This window comes from Muscardinus avellanarius (assembly GCF_963383645.1).
Source record: "Muscardinus avellanarius genome assembly, chromosome: 10".
Taxonomy (NCBI): domain Eukaryota; kingdom Metazoa; phylum Chordata; class Mammalia; order Rodentia; family Gliridae; genus Muscardinus; species Muscardinus avellanarius.
The window spans coordinates 111,959,528-111,974,107 of NC_137796.1; the positions used below are offsets into that span (position 1 = coordinate 111,959,528).

Below are 14,580 nucleotides of genomic sequence, written 5' to 3' on the forward strand. Positions count from 1 at the left end.
AGGGCCTCACCTTTCCGGCACTGCAGCGACAGCAGGTTGCACTCGTAGTCCAGGGGCGTGATGATCACGTGGACAAAGTTGAACTGGCCCTGCCCAGGCAGAGAAGGGGTCGCTGGGCATGCGCAAGGGTACTCGGCGGCGTCTAGCTGCCCTCCTTGGTCTGACCTTGCTCCTCCAGCCGGAGCCCCTCAGCTGACCCACCTCTCCACACCCAACCCGGGACTGCTGGGGCTGCCCTGCCAGCCACCCGGGGTCTCCCCAGGGAGTACGCCCCACGTTCCACGTCTCGGTGACCGCCTCTCCCTTGCTCGCCAAGATGGCCTGGCTACAGGCAGCCCTGTCCGCCCGGCTGCCTGTACCCTCTCCACTTCCAGACACCCTGCCCGCCTGCCCACCCCTCTCCTGCGACACGGGCCAACCCAGGGTGCTGTGCTGTGGGCTGCTGAGGGCCGCAGGGGGAGAGGGGCTCAAAGCAGACACAGCCCACGGGAGCACACGCTCTGGGGGCACCTAACTCAGCGACTCCTCACGAGGGCCACAGCTCCATCATAAAGGTGAGCATACTGAGGCTTAGAAAAGTCTAGAGCAGCCAGGCGTGGCGGTACACGCCTGTAATCTCAGTACTTGGGCGGCTGAGACAAGGGAATCACAGGTTCACAGCCAGCCTCAGCCGTACAACAAGACACTCAGCAACTTAGTGAGACCCTGTTTCAAATAAAAAAAAGGCTGGGGGTATAGCTCGGAGGCAGAAAGTCCTGGAAAAAAAGTAAAAAAAAAAAAAAAAAAAAAGGACTCACCTCGCCTCGCTGACGGCCTTTCCCAGTGGACAAGGCGGCCATCTTTGCTGAGGCTCACAGGAGGAACCCACCTTCCCGGAACCAGACACACCAGGGCCACCGAGCCAGATGGCTCAGGAGGCAGGGCCAGGCGCAAAGCTCAGGCAGCCCCCACTCACCTTGATGGTACCTAGCCTGAAGTCCTCGCCGGAGTCATTGTAGATGATGGAAACAAAGTCATTGCCCAGGTGCCGCTTCTTGTCACAGCGGTGCCTGTCCCCGTCCTTGGTGGGCATCAGGGTAGCAATGTGGAAGACAGCTGTGGAGAGGCAAGGAGGCGCTGGAGGCAGGCAGCGAGGGCCCTCTGCCTCCCCCAGCCAGGCCGCGGGGCTCCGGGGCAGAGGAGCTGCGGCCCGGGAGCCGGCGGGCAGCCTGGCCACGTGCCTTGCATGATGTCGTCGTGCCAGCAGTAGGTGAACTGGCCGTCCTCGCCGCACACGTCCAGGCCGCCCAGGTACACCTTGTCAGGCTGGCAGTCCTTGAGCTCGATGAGCCTGCCCAGGCCCGTCAGGAACTCCGTGTACCTGTAGGAGCCGTGCTCATTGGACAGGATGGCCAGCTCGCTGCTGCTCTGTGGGGGGGTGGGGGGGCTGTCAGACAGCTCCTGGCCCGGCACCAGGTGGCACCTGCTTCTGCCTCCTCCCACCCCCACGGGTTTGGTCAGCTGTCTTCAAAATACAGCCATATGGCTAAATAAGTGATGTGTGCACGTATGCCCCTACCATACCGCGCCCTGCTGAGGTGTATGATGACAGGGCACCAATAAAAAGACGCCAGAGAGAGCCTGGTGTGGTGGTGTGCACGCGCGATCCCACACTTGGGAGGCAGAAAGGGAGGATCACAGATTTGAGGACAGCCTTGGCCTTGGCAACTTAACTAGACTTAACCTAGTAAGAACCTGCTTCAAAACAAAAGATAAATAGGTCAAGGTGGGTATAGCTTGGGGGCAGAACACCCTTGATTTCAGTCCCCAGTACCACAGACACCCACACACCCGGAAAATCTAGGGCTATAGCTGTGGTAGAGCGCTTGCCTAGCGTGCATGAGGATCTGGATTCAAGCCCATTTCCATAAGAAAACAAAAAAGATCTGGGCATGGTGGTGCATGGTTGCACTCCCAGCACTCGGGAGGCTGAGACAAGAGGATCACGATCTGCAGACAGCCTCAGCTACTTAGGCCCTTTGCAACTCCGTGAGACCGTTTCAAAATAAAGAATAACAAACAGGGCTGGGGGTACAGCTTGGAGGTGGAATGCCCCTGAGTTCCACCCCCAAAACCACACAGAAAAAACCTGGCACCCAGAGGGGCAGCACTGCGCAGCAGCCCGCTCACACCCAGGGCTCTCTCCCCTAGACCTGTCACCCCGCCCGCCAGGCCGCACATGGCAGCTTCCTGCCAGCCCCACCGAAGGCAGGGCCTCGCGCTCGCACTCCCGGACGCTGGTCCCCTGGCCGAGGCCCGGGCTGGTGCCTGGCATAGGGTTCAGCACGCACCACCAGAGAAGCGCAAGGTAGAGCCCAGGAGGAGAGAGGCCGGGTCCCTGCCACCCAGAAGGCCAGCAGCCCACCCCGTGCCTCACCTGGCCTTCTCCCACATACAGGACAGCAATCTTGTGCGTGTCATACGACGGGATCTGGTCCAGCAGCTGCACTGACCGCTCGAAGGACTGCAGCCACACAGAACCCGACTGAGCCAGGGCAGAGCCGCTGCCAGGCTAGCCAGCCCCAGCGGTGCCCGCCCCACGCAGGCAGACCTCAGCACGCTGCAGCAGCAGCGGAGGCCACGGTGCCCTCTTCAGGCTGGGCTCTGGGCTGTGCCTACGGTAGGAGGAGGCAGGCCTACCTCGTTGGGCAGCAGGATGGGCTTGTTGGACTCATCACCAAAGAAAGGCGAGTGGTAGAGCTGCAGGAACACAAAGCTGCAGGGGAGGCGCAGTGAGCGCGGTGGACGCACACCCGCCCCGCAGCTCCCGCCGCCACAGCGGACGTGAGGCCGGCCGGGAGGGAAGAGGCCCACCTGGGGTTGATGCCTGGCACCTTCTCCGCGTTGGAGGCCGCAGCTCTGCTCTTGAAGGTGTCCCTCTCCACTCTCTTGCCCCTGCGCGAGGGGGCAGAGTCCGAGATGGTGTAGCCGCGGGGCCGGAGCCCGCCGGGTGAGCAGGGGGAACCGGATGGCAGGGGACCCTCGGGCGGGGCTGTCCGGCTCTCCTCGCTGGGGGCTGCCCAAGCAGCGCCTTCCCCGTCCAGAGTCCCTGACTGGGACCGGGCCTTGGCCTCGGGGCTCAGCCGGCCAACATCGGCCTTGTCCCCAGGGTCCCCGAGGATGTCCTGCAGGCTTTGCAGCTCGGGTGAGGAGCTGGACTTGCTCAGGGGCTGTGAGGGATGGAAGGAGAGGTCCACTGCCGGCCGGCCACCTTCAGAGGAGACCGCCCGCTCGATGGGGATGCCCCCTGCAGCCAGCTCCTCGGGGTGGGGCTTCTCCTCCTGGCTGGAGGCTGAAGACGACTGCAAAGGGGCATAGGAGAGGACCACTATCAGCCCAGCCCCAGCCGTGGTCCGTGCTGGGCAGAGCAGCCAAGAGCCACACACAACCAAGGAGCCCCAAACAAGCACCACCCCAAGCAGATGCCAGGCAGCGGAAGGTCCACTTGGAAGGATGTGAGGGAACAGCGGCCGCTCCCTGGATGCGAAAGGACGGCAAAGGCTTGCGGGCCACAGACACATTGGCGTGGAGGGTGAGTCCCTTGCCCCACGCCCTCCTGGTGGCTCAGGGCTGAGCGCCTGAGGGCTGCCCTCGCCACTCACCCTGCTATAAGCACCAGGGCGCCGCGAGCGCCTGTCTGTAGCCAGCACTACTTCAAAGTCCTCGAGCTCGGGGGGCTCCGCTGGCACAGGGGCCTCGCCGGGACTGCCCTCCTCCAGGACCACGGCGGAGTCTGAGAGACACAGACGGGCTGCTGGGGCTGAGCCAGACGCCGGCCCATGCATGGCCTCAGGTCACCAGAAGGGACAGGGCCATGCCTGCCACTGCCACCATGGGCCCACGGGCCCTTGCATGTCTCCTGTAGGCTCCCAGCTCTGCCCACCCAGGTGCCCACTAGAAGCCAGCAAGGCAGGCAGGCAAGGACAGGACAAGGAGCTGCTAGAGATGGGCCTCGGCATGAGGCCCGGCGCCAAGGCCAGCCCCTGGGGCCACGCTTCTCCAGGACTTTGGACCTGAGGAAGAGGCTGACATGGGGGCCATCCTATCTGCAAACAGACTCAGAGGCCACTCTGAGGGTAGAGGCTGACCTTCAAGTACAAGCCAGACCCGCAGCGGGGCACACAAGGGAGAGGGCACCAGCGCTGCGCCCCCAGCAGCATCTCCCGTGAAGCGCCAGGGCAGCGCGTGGGAGAGAAAGCAACCGAGGGTCAAAGCAGCCCGCGACCTCCATGCACACTGCCCTCCTGACCGGCTGCTGCCCACAGGGTGACCTGCAAGGCAGACTGACGCCAGGGGCGGCCGGCCAGGTCTGTGGAGACCTTGGCCAGCGCGATGAAGGCAGACACGGTCCAGTACGCGCGTTCGCAAGGCCAGCCGAGCCGAGTCCCAGGCAGGCTCAACCCCAGCAGCCATCACACACGGGTGTCAGGTGTGGGGCGTGCCCCTCAGGCCTGAAGAGAGCTGGGAGCCACAGCCAGCTCGGCACGCAGGGGTCCCACTGGCAAAGCAAGGCCTCTGCACAGATGTCCTCATGCGAGCCAGGACCCTGCTCCCCCAGGGCGGGAGAGGCTCAGACAGGCCCATGGAGGGATGACCAGATGGGACGAGGAGAACTGCGCCCATGAGCGGAGTGGCGCTCCAGCAAACACGCTTCCTTAAAGGGACGCGCGAATACCTGCCCAGGAAATGCTCCTGTGCAGCTGTCCTTGGCAGCTGGACTGGTACAGGGAGGAGAAAGAGGCCACTGCAAGAGAACCACGCAAGCGGCCACGTCAGCAGCAGAGGCTACACAGGCCGAGCAGAGACAGGCGCAGACCCCGGCCTGGAGAGGAGAGAGGGGAGGGCCAGCGCGGCCGGGCCAGCACAGTGGGCTCCCGGCTCTCCAAGCGGCTCGCACGGACCCTAGGGAGGGCTGCGCTCTCCAGCTCCTCAGCCTCTATGTGCCATCTGCCGCCAAACGGAAGGGCCAGAGCATGTGGCCTGGAAGGACAGCACCCGGCGGGCAGGGTGGGAGGTGGAGCACGCAGCACCCAGCCCGAGCCAAGCAGACATCCGGCTGCCTGCAGGGCCTCTGCAGCCCCAGGCACCAGGCCCCACGGAGGCTGCCGTTCCCTGCAGCATCGCGAGCGGCCAGCCAGTACCTGTCTCTAAGGAATAGGCTCCCCTGCTCCCAAACGTGCGGGCCCAGAGCCCCATGAGGACAACAGTGTGGACACTGAGCGCGGGGCCGTGCCGCCAGACAGGGAGCCCACGACCTGTAACGGCCTCCGCGAGCTCACCTGTGTTGGAGCGTGGGAGAGGGGGTGGCTTGGCCGTCCCTGCAGCCGGCACTGACAGTGACTTATACAGGGCCGTGTCCCGGTGCTCCTTGAAGCGCTCGGCGGCCATCAGGGCATTGGACAGCTCCTGCAGGGGCATGCTGTTGATGTCTGAGGAGAAGGGGCTGAGCGGGTTCTCCAGGCTCATCAGCCAGCTGGTGTTCCCTGGGGAGGGCGGTTGGCACCCGTCAGCCCAGCACTGCCAACCAGCCGCCCCTTGGGCCCCCGGCAGTCTCCACACGCACTGCCTGACAGCAGGTGCCCACAGCAGGGAGCGGCACCTGCTGCCGGGCCCTGGCAGTGATCCTCATTTGGCGGACGGGCAGCCTGCTGTCCAGGTCAGTGCCTGCACTGCCAGGCAGGCCGGGCTTGAGATGGCTCAGGCGGCAGGCTTGGCACAACCCCCCCAGGGCCCTGTGTCCTCTTCTTCCACCTCTTGGTCCCACAGTGCCCAGGGCACCTCCTGAACTTGGGCCCTGATGCCCATATGGCCTAAGTCACACCCTCTAAAGTTCACGTCGCGCTCCAGCACGTGGCTACACGTGGAGACAGCTCTTTAGAGCGGTGGTCAGGGTGAAGAGAGGTCACGCGGGTGGGTCCTCGCAAGAAGACATCAGCGCTCACACGGGCTGGGAAAGGCAGCGCCTGCCAGCTCAGAGGTGGGCCTCGGAGAACCAGCCCGCCCACCACCTGGCCTTGGTCTCCAGCTGCACACTGGAGACACTGTAGCTCAGTCCGGTCACTGGTGTCTCGCGCTGCAGCACGCGCAGCCTGACGCGCCCTCCCCTCAGCGGCAGTTGGCACAGCCGCCCGCTCCAAGCCGAGCCCCCATGCCCCACAACCCTGCTGGCAACGGCCCACGGCACCCTCTCGGTACCTGTGGGCCTGCGGACCAAGATCTCTGCCCAGCCCTGGGTCAGCAGGGGCACGTAGGCTGCCAGGTTCGTCTTCTCCGTTGCTGGAAGCTGGGCGCCCACTGAGGCTTTCTCAGGCTTTGCAGCTGGTGCCGCCTGTGGCCCTGGAGAAGCGGGGCCTCCTGGGACGTGGGAGGCTGGGGCATCCAGGGCACCTACTCGGAGGCCATGGCCCCCTGAGGAGAAGGGGGGCTGTTGACTACCACCTGCCCGGGGCAGAGCTCAGCACCTCCGAGGGCCTGACCCAGGGGGGGCCAGAGTGGTGGTGGCTAGACCCTGGACCCAGCCCTTGACAGAAAAAGGGGCCCCAGGGCTGCCTCAGTTGGACTACCGCTCGCTCAAGCAGAGTAGAGAAAGCTCTGGAGTGGGAGGGCTGAGGGCCAGAGGAGCCCAGGGCCCTGGGGACAAAGGGGGCCTCACTCCACCACCCAGGGCAAATGCTACCCCTCCCTTGTAGCCTGAGACAGGCCTCAGGGACCACAATCTAGATTTTCAGGAACTGACCAGGCCTGAAGTCCACTACCCCACTCAGTGCCACGCGGCCTTCCTGAACACGGATCAGCAAAGGCTGCTGCGGGAGGTGGCCGGGGCCCAGGCTCACCGGACATGGAGCGTACGCGGTCCCGGGCCCCACGGGACACCTGCTGGCCAGCCTGGGACTCCAACTTGGCAGGCGCCTCCTTCGTCTGGCTCACGTGCAGGCCAGGGTCAGAGCTGAGGACAGACGTGCCCACGCACAGGGTAAAGCAGGCCATCCAGCATCTCCAGGCCGGCGGGACACACTAGGGATGGGCAGTCACCTCTGCTCGGGGCCGCCCTGCAGCTCTCCTGAGTCCAGGCCCAGCAATGAGCGGGTCCCAGCACCCACACTTGTTGTCACCGTGACCAGCTTGTTCCCAACCAGCCAGGTCTTGGTCCTGCCGCCCGCCAGGAGGAACTCTCCCACAGGAGACCTGAAAGGCAGAGGCTGAGTTCCAGCTGGCCCCAACAGGGCTCCCAGGCAGGGCATCCCACTCCCAGAGGCCAGAGTGACCCCAGGAGCCAGGGGCCGCTGTGGCCGGCCCCCGGAAGGAGCCTCCATGCCACTTCCGTGTGGACCGAATGCAGACACGAGAGCGGCTGGAAAGCCGCCCACCCTAGAGCAAGCTCGCACCTCTTGGGGACTGCGGTAAAGTTGGAGAACACATATCGGGCCATCATGTCCAGACATGTTTCCGTAAGCTCCAAGTGGAGATTTTTCAAGTTGTCATCAGCCTGGGCCATGGAATTCTCATCTGCAGACCCCAGGCTGGCACTGGTGAAGGACGTCTGTATCCTGCTGGGGGGAGAGGTCATGGCCAGGGTCAGGGTGCCAGGCGGGGTCGGATGCGCCACCTACCACCAGGGGCAAAGCTCAGGACATGCATGGCCAAGGGCCTCACTCCGAAAGACCCCATCAGGACCAGGCACGAAGGCCCAACGAGCCGCAGCTTTGCAAACCATGTGGACATCATCCCAGGAGGAGGCAGACACCTCAGGGGAAAGCCCCAGGCCCTCTGGTCAGAGCAGAGATTTGAGAGACTAGCGAGACAGGTGTCCCCTCTGCCCGAGCACGCAGGAGTTAGTCGTGGTTGTAGCAAAACGGCTTAGTCATGCAGACTCGAGCCCCTGGGGGACAGAGCAAGATTGCATTCTGCACGCAGGGCACCTCCTGTCGAGGTTGGAAGGGCTGGGCCTGGTGTAGAGCTTTCTACCCTCGGTTAGGCCAGGTGAGCCAGGGCCACCACCAAGCTCCACGTTCACCCCGGCGGCAGGGAAAGGGCTTACTCATGTTTAATTCCAACATCAGTTTCACAGCCCCTGAGCCTTTTGCTCATAAGGAATTGGCCAGAAAAGAGCTGGGGAGGGGGCAGGCTGAGTATCTCCGCCATCCCTGACCCTTGGCCAGTCCCCACGACAGAGGTCAGCCTGAGCCCGGAGCCAAACCAGGCTCCACGTGGGAGGCCAAGACCAAACACACGTGGGAGGCCAAGACCAAAAGGGGCTTCCAGTGAGCACACAGGACCTTGCCCCTATGTGGGCTGGGCCACAGCAGCCACCAGCAGACAGCCCACCGCCGGCCCTGTACCTACATGCGGCTGGGAGAGCCGACTGGGGCTGTGCCAGGCTCCCTCCCAGGCTAGGCCGCACCCCAGAGCCCTACACAAAAGCCCCTCACTTCCCTCCAGCTACAACAGAAAGCAGACCTTTTCTAAAAGGAAACCCAAGAAGTTACTCTGCACAACGTGACAAGGCCAAACTTAAGACCTGCACGGCCTGGCTTTCACTGCAGAAGCCCTTGCCCTGGAGGGCCAGCCTGGAGGCTGCACGGCCTGGCTCTCACCTGCAGAAGCCCTGCCCTGGAGGGCCAGCCTGGAGGCTGCCACAGGCCCCACTGGCTCAGGGCAGAATGCAAGCTCTCTGCTCCTGCCACCAGGCCCCCAGGCCCAGGCTCCCCCAGCCCGGCCAGGGAGGGTGCAGGCAGGCGATGAGGTCATGCAAGCAGCCCCATGCACTGCCACCCGGGTGCTCACGGGCCAAGCTCCTGGGTCTGTGCCCCCCGCCCGACACAGCCCCGCTACCTGCGGACCACATGTTCAGACACACTGATGCTTCGGCACCGGAAGGCCTCGGCTGCAGAGCTCTCCTTGAGTTCTTTCACGGGTGGAGAGTTACTCGGGCCTTGTTTGGGGGCTCTGGCTATCCTCAAACTACCGGGCGAGGAAGAAAGCCCCACGCCCCGGAGAGCCCAGCTCCCGGGAAGGAGAGGACAGGCCATTGGAGGGGAGGGAAGGTCCCAGCCACAGGGTCAAGGTGGAGAGGTCCCGCGGGTGAGGTGAGCAAAGGAACCATGCCACAGGCGGGTTAGCGGGAGAGACAGAAAACAAAAATCCATAAAAATACATCATACAAATGCGACTCAGAGAAAGAAAGGTTCCACGCATGATACCAAAACAAAGGACATTAGTGCAAATTAAACGTGTGGGCCCGCACGGCAGGTTCCAGGCTTGCTGACCAGGTGTCCCCAGCCCGTGTGGATCGCCCGCACGGCAGGTCCCAGGCTTGCTGACCAGGTGTCCCCAGCCCCGCAGGCTGGCACCACCTGCTCCAGGGCCCAGGAGGCACTGTGGCCTCCATGGCCAGGCCCTGGGTTCTTAGCTTGAGACCACTGAGGGCCGAGCTGCCCCAGCCCAGGGCTCGAGCAAACAGCAGAGGTCACACTGGAAAGTGCCGTATCCCACCTGGGGAGAGCCAAGAAAGCCTGGGCGGGGAGTGGCAAGGGGCAGCCGCTTGATGAAGCGCACACACAACACAGAGGCCTGGCACAGCCTTTTTCAGGTTTGGCACAAGCAGCCGTGATGGGAAGGAAGAGCGTGTCCCGTGATGAGCGAGCTCTGGAGGAAGGGGGCAGCCTGGCTGGGCTAACCCACGGCACAGAGCTAAGGAGTAGGCGTGGCTCCCTGCCCAACAACCCTGGGCTCCTGAAGAGGGCAGCCTGGCTGGGCTAACCAAAGGCACAGTGCTAAGGAGTAGGCGTAGCTCCCTGCCCGACACAACCCTGGGCTCGTGAAGAGGGCAGCCTGGCTGGGCTAACCAAAGGCACAGTGCTAAGGAGTAGGCGTGGCTCCCTGCACGACACAACCCTGGGCTCCGGCAGTGCATCCAGGCCCAGGCCAGATACTGGAGCCAGGATCCGATCCCCACCCCAGCATTTCACCTGTGAGCCAGCTTGGCAGGCACAGGGCATTAGTGGCCCTCCTGGGCTCTGTCCTGTCCCGCACTTGGCATGGTGGCACACCTCAGTCCCAGGCTACAGCCCAGGGTCCCACCCATCTGACACCAGCACACCCCAAGAAGGCCCCAACCTTTTTGGCCTCTCATTAAGACTGGTGCTCCGTGCTCTGAAGCTGTCCTTCTCGGGGGTGTCGTCAAAAGACAGGAGGACATTGGAGCGCAGGCCCTGGGTGAGGCAGAAACGAGTCGTGAGGGGCTGTGGGAAGCCTGGCGAGGGCAGGCCCAGCACAAGGTGGCAGCACCCACCTCATGCCTGCTCTGAGGAGCCCCTGCGCGGCACGAGCACAGCCCAAGGGACCCCGTTTCCTGCCACCCGCCTGGCCACTGCTCCAGCCACACCCCGGGCAGGCCCTGGCCCTAGATGCAGGCCTCCCTGCCCCCGCTGACCTTAGTGATGTAAGGGACAAAATCCTTCCGGAAGGGCAGGCGACACCTGATGAACCACATGGCTATGACATGATGGGCCAGGCACACGATGTATTGGTTGAACCTGAGCGAGAGGCAGGCAGGTGCTGGCGCCCTCCCACGCCGGGCAGGCGCGGGCCGCAGCCCCTTGGCTTTCTTACCACAGCAGGGCGGGCAGGGTGTGGGCGGCCACACTCACTTGGAGGGGTTGGTGTACGGCAGGGAGATGGCAAACACGCTGGCATACTGCTCTGCAGCGAAGTTTCTATAGAGGTGGGGCAGCCTGGCCAGAGCTACAGGGCAAGGACAGCTGTGAGCGCCCGGGCCGGCCACACAGGCACGCCCGCCATGCCACGCGGGGTCCACGCGTTCATTCCAAGAGCCAGGGCGGCTGCTCTGGACCAAAGGGGACCCGCCAGCCCCGGCCTGGGCTCTCTGCTGCGAGGGCAGCAAACCATGGTTCCCAGGCCAAATCCAGTCTGTAGCCTGCACTGGTATGACCCATAAGATACGGTTTTTGCTTGTAGCAAGGAAAATAAAGAACACATGACAGTCTCTGGTGGCCTGCAAGGTGCCAGCCGTCTTCTCTCTGGATCTCCTCAGCAGGTGCCAACCCAGCTCTGCTCGGGTGTCTTAACATCAGAGGGCCTGCTGCTGGCAAGACACAGCTGGTGGGAATGAAGGGCTGTGCCAGGTGCCCTGAAGTCCTGGAAATCACACCCAAGGCCACGGACAGAGGGGCTATGTTGCCAGAGCAAGTCCTGGCATGTGCCAGGGGCAGAGGGGGCAGCCCAGGCTAGCAAGGGAGGCTCCTTCAGGGGAACGTTCCCGCTGACGCTGGGGAGGAAAGCACACAGGTAGCTGGCAGCGGGTGCCAAGGCCCGGGTGCCCCAGGGAGGCCAGCCTGCAGCAGCACCAGCTGGCAAGCAAGCCCAACCCCATACTCAAGGGCCTTCCCACAGGCTCGCTAGTGCACACTTGGCACGCACACAGGCAGAGCCACACACTCACTGGACAGGAACTCCAGGAGCGGGACGGCCATGCTGGCCGTGGCAGAGATGTGCGTGAGCTTCACCACCAGGACGGGCAGGGCCTTGACCATGATGTCGGGCATCTCCACGCTGCAGATGGCCAGGGCCACCACACACTGGCTGGCACAGCGGTAGATGAGGCCTTGCTCCAGGCAGTAAACCATCTCGCGCTGTAGGAAGCAAGATGCTTCAGGCCCTGCGCCCCTGCCCCCAGGCCAGCCAGCCCACGTGCCAAGCACTCCCCAGGCCTCATTTAGCTGGGCATGGTGGTATATGCCTGTCATCCTACTACTTGGGAGGCTGAGATAGGAGGATCACAGGTTTGAGCCCAGCCTCAGCAACTCAGGTCCTCTACAATTTAGTGACACCCTATTTCGAAATTTAAAAAATAAGCCAGGCGTGGTGGCGCATGCTTGTAATCCCAGCATTTGGGAGGCTGAGACAGAAGGATCGCGGTTTGCTGACAGCCTCAGCTGCTTAGTGAGGCCCTCCGCAACTTAGTGAGACCCTGTTTCAAAAATAAAGAATAAAAAAATAGGGCACAGGGTGTAGCTTGGAGGTCAAAGACCCTGGGTTCTATCCCCAAACCCGCAAAAAAAAAAAAAAAAAAAAAAAAAAAAAAATTTTTAAAAGAATAAAATAGGGTTGTGAGTATAGCTCAGAGGGAGAATGCCCCTGGGTTCAATTCCTAGTATCATGAAAAATAAAAGGTCCTTGAACCCCTAAGGGGCAGAGACAGCTGGCAGCTGAGCCCACCTAGCTCAACTACACAGTGAGCGGCTCTGATCACTCCACCAGCCAATAGGGCCTGGAGACCCAGGCCACCCGGAACCAGGATGTGCTGGATCCACAGCCCCTTAGTTCTGAGACCCAAGTAGGCTGGCACTGTTATCCAGGGTAAGTGCTACCTGATACAACATGGCCGCCAGGCCCACACCCACCATGGGCAGTGTCTTCCATGAAGATGGCAGCCAAGTGACCGCTCTAGCCCCAGTCGGGAGTCAGTTCTGTTTGCTGAAGCAGGCACCCCCCTTGGAAACGCTAAGGGCCCAGGATGGCAGCCACCCTCTGGGGCAGTGCTAGTGGAAGCAGGCAGCCATGCAGGAGAGGCTAGAGCGCACCAGGGCGTGGGCGCCCTATCTTCCAAACTGGGCATGCAGGATGGAGAGCTGTGTTAGCTCCCGACAGTGCCATTGTCAGGAATTTGCGCTCGAGGGAGTTGCCCAAGCCTGGCTACACTTCCTCCTGGCTGCAGGACCTTGAGCAAGTGCCTGACCCTCCAAGACTTAAGTTTTTAAGTTTCCCGCTGAGAGAGGCTAGGGATATAAATGAGACAGAGAAAGTAATGGCGGCAGCACCAGATGGCAGGAAAAGGGCTGTGGCAGGAGGAGTAAATGCCAAGGCCCAGCCACACGCCCCAAGCTGGCCACCTGTGCCAAGGCCACAGCAGGACAGGCACGGAACGCGCTGCAGAGGGAGAGGTGCTGGGAAGGAGGCCAGAGGCCTCTCCAAAGGCTCGTGTAAGCCAGACACCAGACAGTACTTGGAGGTGCCGGGGCTCAGATGCCCGTGGCTTGGTGTGGCCAGCAGGTAGGGCTCTGGCGGCCACCATGGGAAGCTCAGCCGGTCCTGGTGCCCCGGCCCGCAGCCCGTCCCTGGAGATGGCGGTACATGCCTCTCCCAGGCCCAATGCTCCCACCTACCACTCACACCTGTTTGGTTTTATCCAAGTAGTTATGGTAAGAGATCAAGGCTGTCAGCACCGGGACTACAGCCAAGTGCAGGTCAGTCCTGGAGAAGCCTTCCGGCGTGCCTCGGAGCCGCTCCAGGGTCTTGGGGCCTGAAAGCTGGTGACCAAGGAGACACCACAATGAAGCCCCTGCCCAGTGGCCAGAAGGCACCAGGCAGGCCCAGCAGAGAGTGGTGGTCAGAGAGGCCCCACTCTCCTTCCTGGCAGGGGCCTGCTTTTTCAGAAAAGAGGAGAGTGCCTACTTCAGGACATGTGATACAAACACCTGGGGAGTCCCAGCGGGAAGGGGGCGGCGCACACATCAGGGGCCGCCTGGCCTGGGCCCGGATGCCCTAGGCTGGAGCAGGCGGGTCCCTGCTGCACTTCTGGCCCACCTACAGGTCACAGGTGTCAGGTGCTCTGGCCAGGGATGCTTATCTTGTAGAGGAGAGGCTGGACTGTGGCCCCGCCCACCCAGCGCGCCCAGTGAACGGCAGCAGGGCCAGTCAGCACGGGGGGCTGCTGGGTGGGCGTTACCATTGAGCAGAGGGCAGAAGACAGCTGGTCGACGCTGCACGGGGAGGTGAAGATGAGGACCTTGTAGCGCAGGGACTCGGGCAGCTTGCTGAGGACCAGCTTCAGCACCTTCCAGTCGGTCTCCTAGAGAGAGAAGCAGGTCAGGAGGGCAGGGCTTCCTGGTCCCTGCAGACAGAGACGGGTCAGTGCCTGAGGCAATCTGCAGCTGAGTTTTGGCCCTCGGCACACCAGGACTCCCCGGCCTAGGTCTCCACCCCTTAACTGCAGCAGCCGCTGCTGCTCAAAGCCCAGGCGGGACTGAGGCATCTGTCCTCTAGAGGCCAGGCTGAGTGGAGGCCGGGCTGGGAAGCTGCATCCCTTCCCTTGGCCCAGCGGGGGACTTCCACATCCTTGGCTCTGTCTCCCCCCTCCGATGGTGGCCATGACTGCGTGACTGCCTGCCTACTGCTCTGGACTCAAAACGCCCCGTCAGTGCCCACCCTGAGCACCAACTGAACTTCTGAAACAAAGACGCAGCAGCAGAAAAGCTGTTACCAGCACGAGTCAGCAGGCCCAGAACCACCCAAGGCCACACGGGGAGACTCAGGCAGCCTCCGCCACAGAGGCACCGTCTGCCAGCGACGGGGAGTCTCCCAAGGCCCTCAGCGCCGTGCCCCCGACCCCAACCAGCCCGCACCCTGCCTCTGCACAAGGGCCTGGCACGCCCAGCTGCGTGGGACCATACCTACCTGCTTCCAAACTTGGCTGGCTCCGCCACTGGGACCTTCCTACTGTTCAACACTGGCTCTGCCTTG

At 62.9% G+C, this 14,580-nt stretch overlaps 1 protein-coding gene across 23 annotated transcripts in view; it reads right to left on the reverse strand.

Annotated features, from left to right (window-relative positions):
- The window catches only part of TSC2 (TSC complex subunit 2), a gene marked incomplete at both ends in the record, with an annotated part of 42,259 nt that overhangs the window by 574 nt on the left and 27,105 nt on the right, over positions 1 to 14,580 (reverse strand). For 3 of the 23 annotated variants that reach the window (XM_080704346.1, XM_080704341.1, XM_080704339.1), the window contains 18 exons: positions 11 to 89; positions 956 to 1,095; positions 1,221 to 1,407; positions 2,417 to 2,524; positions 2,680 to 2,755; positions 2,854 to 3,341; positions 3,642 to 3,772; positions 5,319 to 5,522; positions 6,235 to 6,447; positions 6,873 to 6,985; positions 7,072 to 7,224; positions 7,425 to 7,586; positions 10,156 to 10,250; positions 10,472 to 10,574; positions 10,689 to 10,782; positions 11,501 to 11,690; positions 13,233 to 13,367; positions 13,787 to 13,909. In XM_080704346.1, coding sequence (XP_080560472.1) covers positions 11 to 89; positions 956 to 1,095; positions 1,221 to 1,407; positions 2,417 to 2,524; positions 2,680 to 2,755; positions 2,854 to 3,341; positions 3,642 to 3,772; positions 5,319 to 5,522; positions 6,235 to 6,447; positions 6,873 to 6,985; positions 7,072 to 7,224; positions 7,425 to 7,586; positions 10,156 to 10,250; positions 10,472 to 10,574; positions 10,689 to 10,782; positions 11,501 to 11,690; positions 13,233 to 13,367; positions 13,787 to 13,909 — 2,794 coding nt within the window. Of the gene's footprint in view, positions 1 to 10; positions 90 to 955; positions 1,096 to 1,220; positions 1,408 to 2,416; positions 2,525 to 2,679; positions 2,756 to 2,853; positions 3,342 to 3,641; positions 3,773 to 4,714; positions 4,784 to 5,318; positions 5,523 to 6,234; positions 6,448 to 6,872; positions 6,986 to 7,071; positions 7,225 to 7,424; positions 7,590 to 8,871; positions 9,001 to 10,155; positions 10,251 to 10,471; positions 10,575 to 10,688; positions 10,783 to 11,500; positions 11,691 to 13,232; positions 13,368 to 13,786; positions 13,910 to 14,580 lie in introns of all 23 variants that reach the window. The other 20 variants (XM_080704345.1, XM_080704340.1, XM_080704338.1 and 17 more) reach the window with 15 other exon arrangements.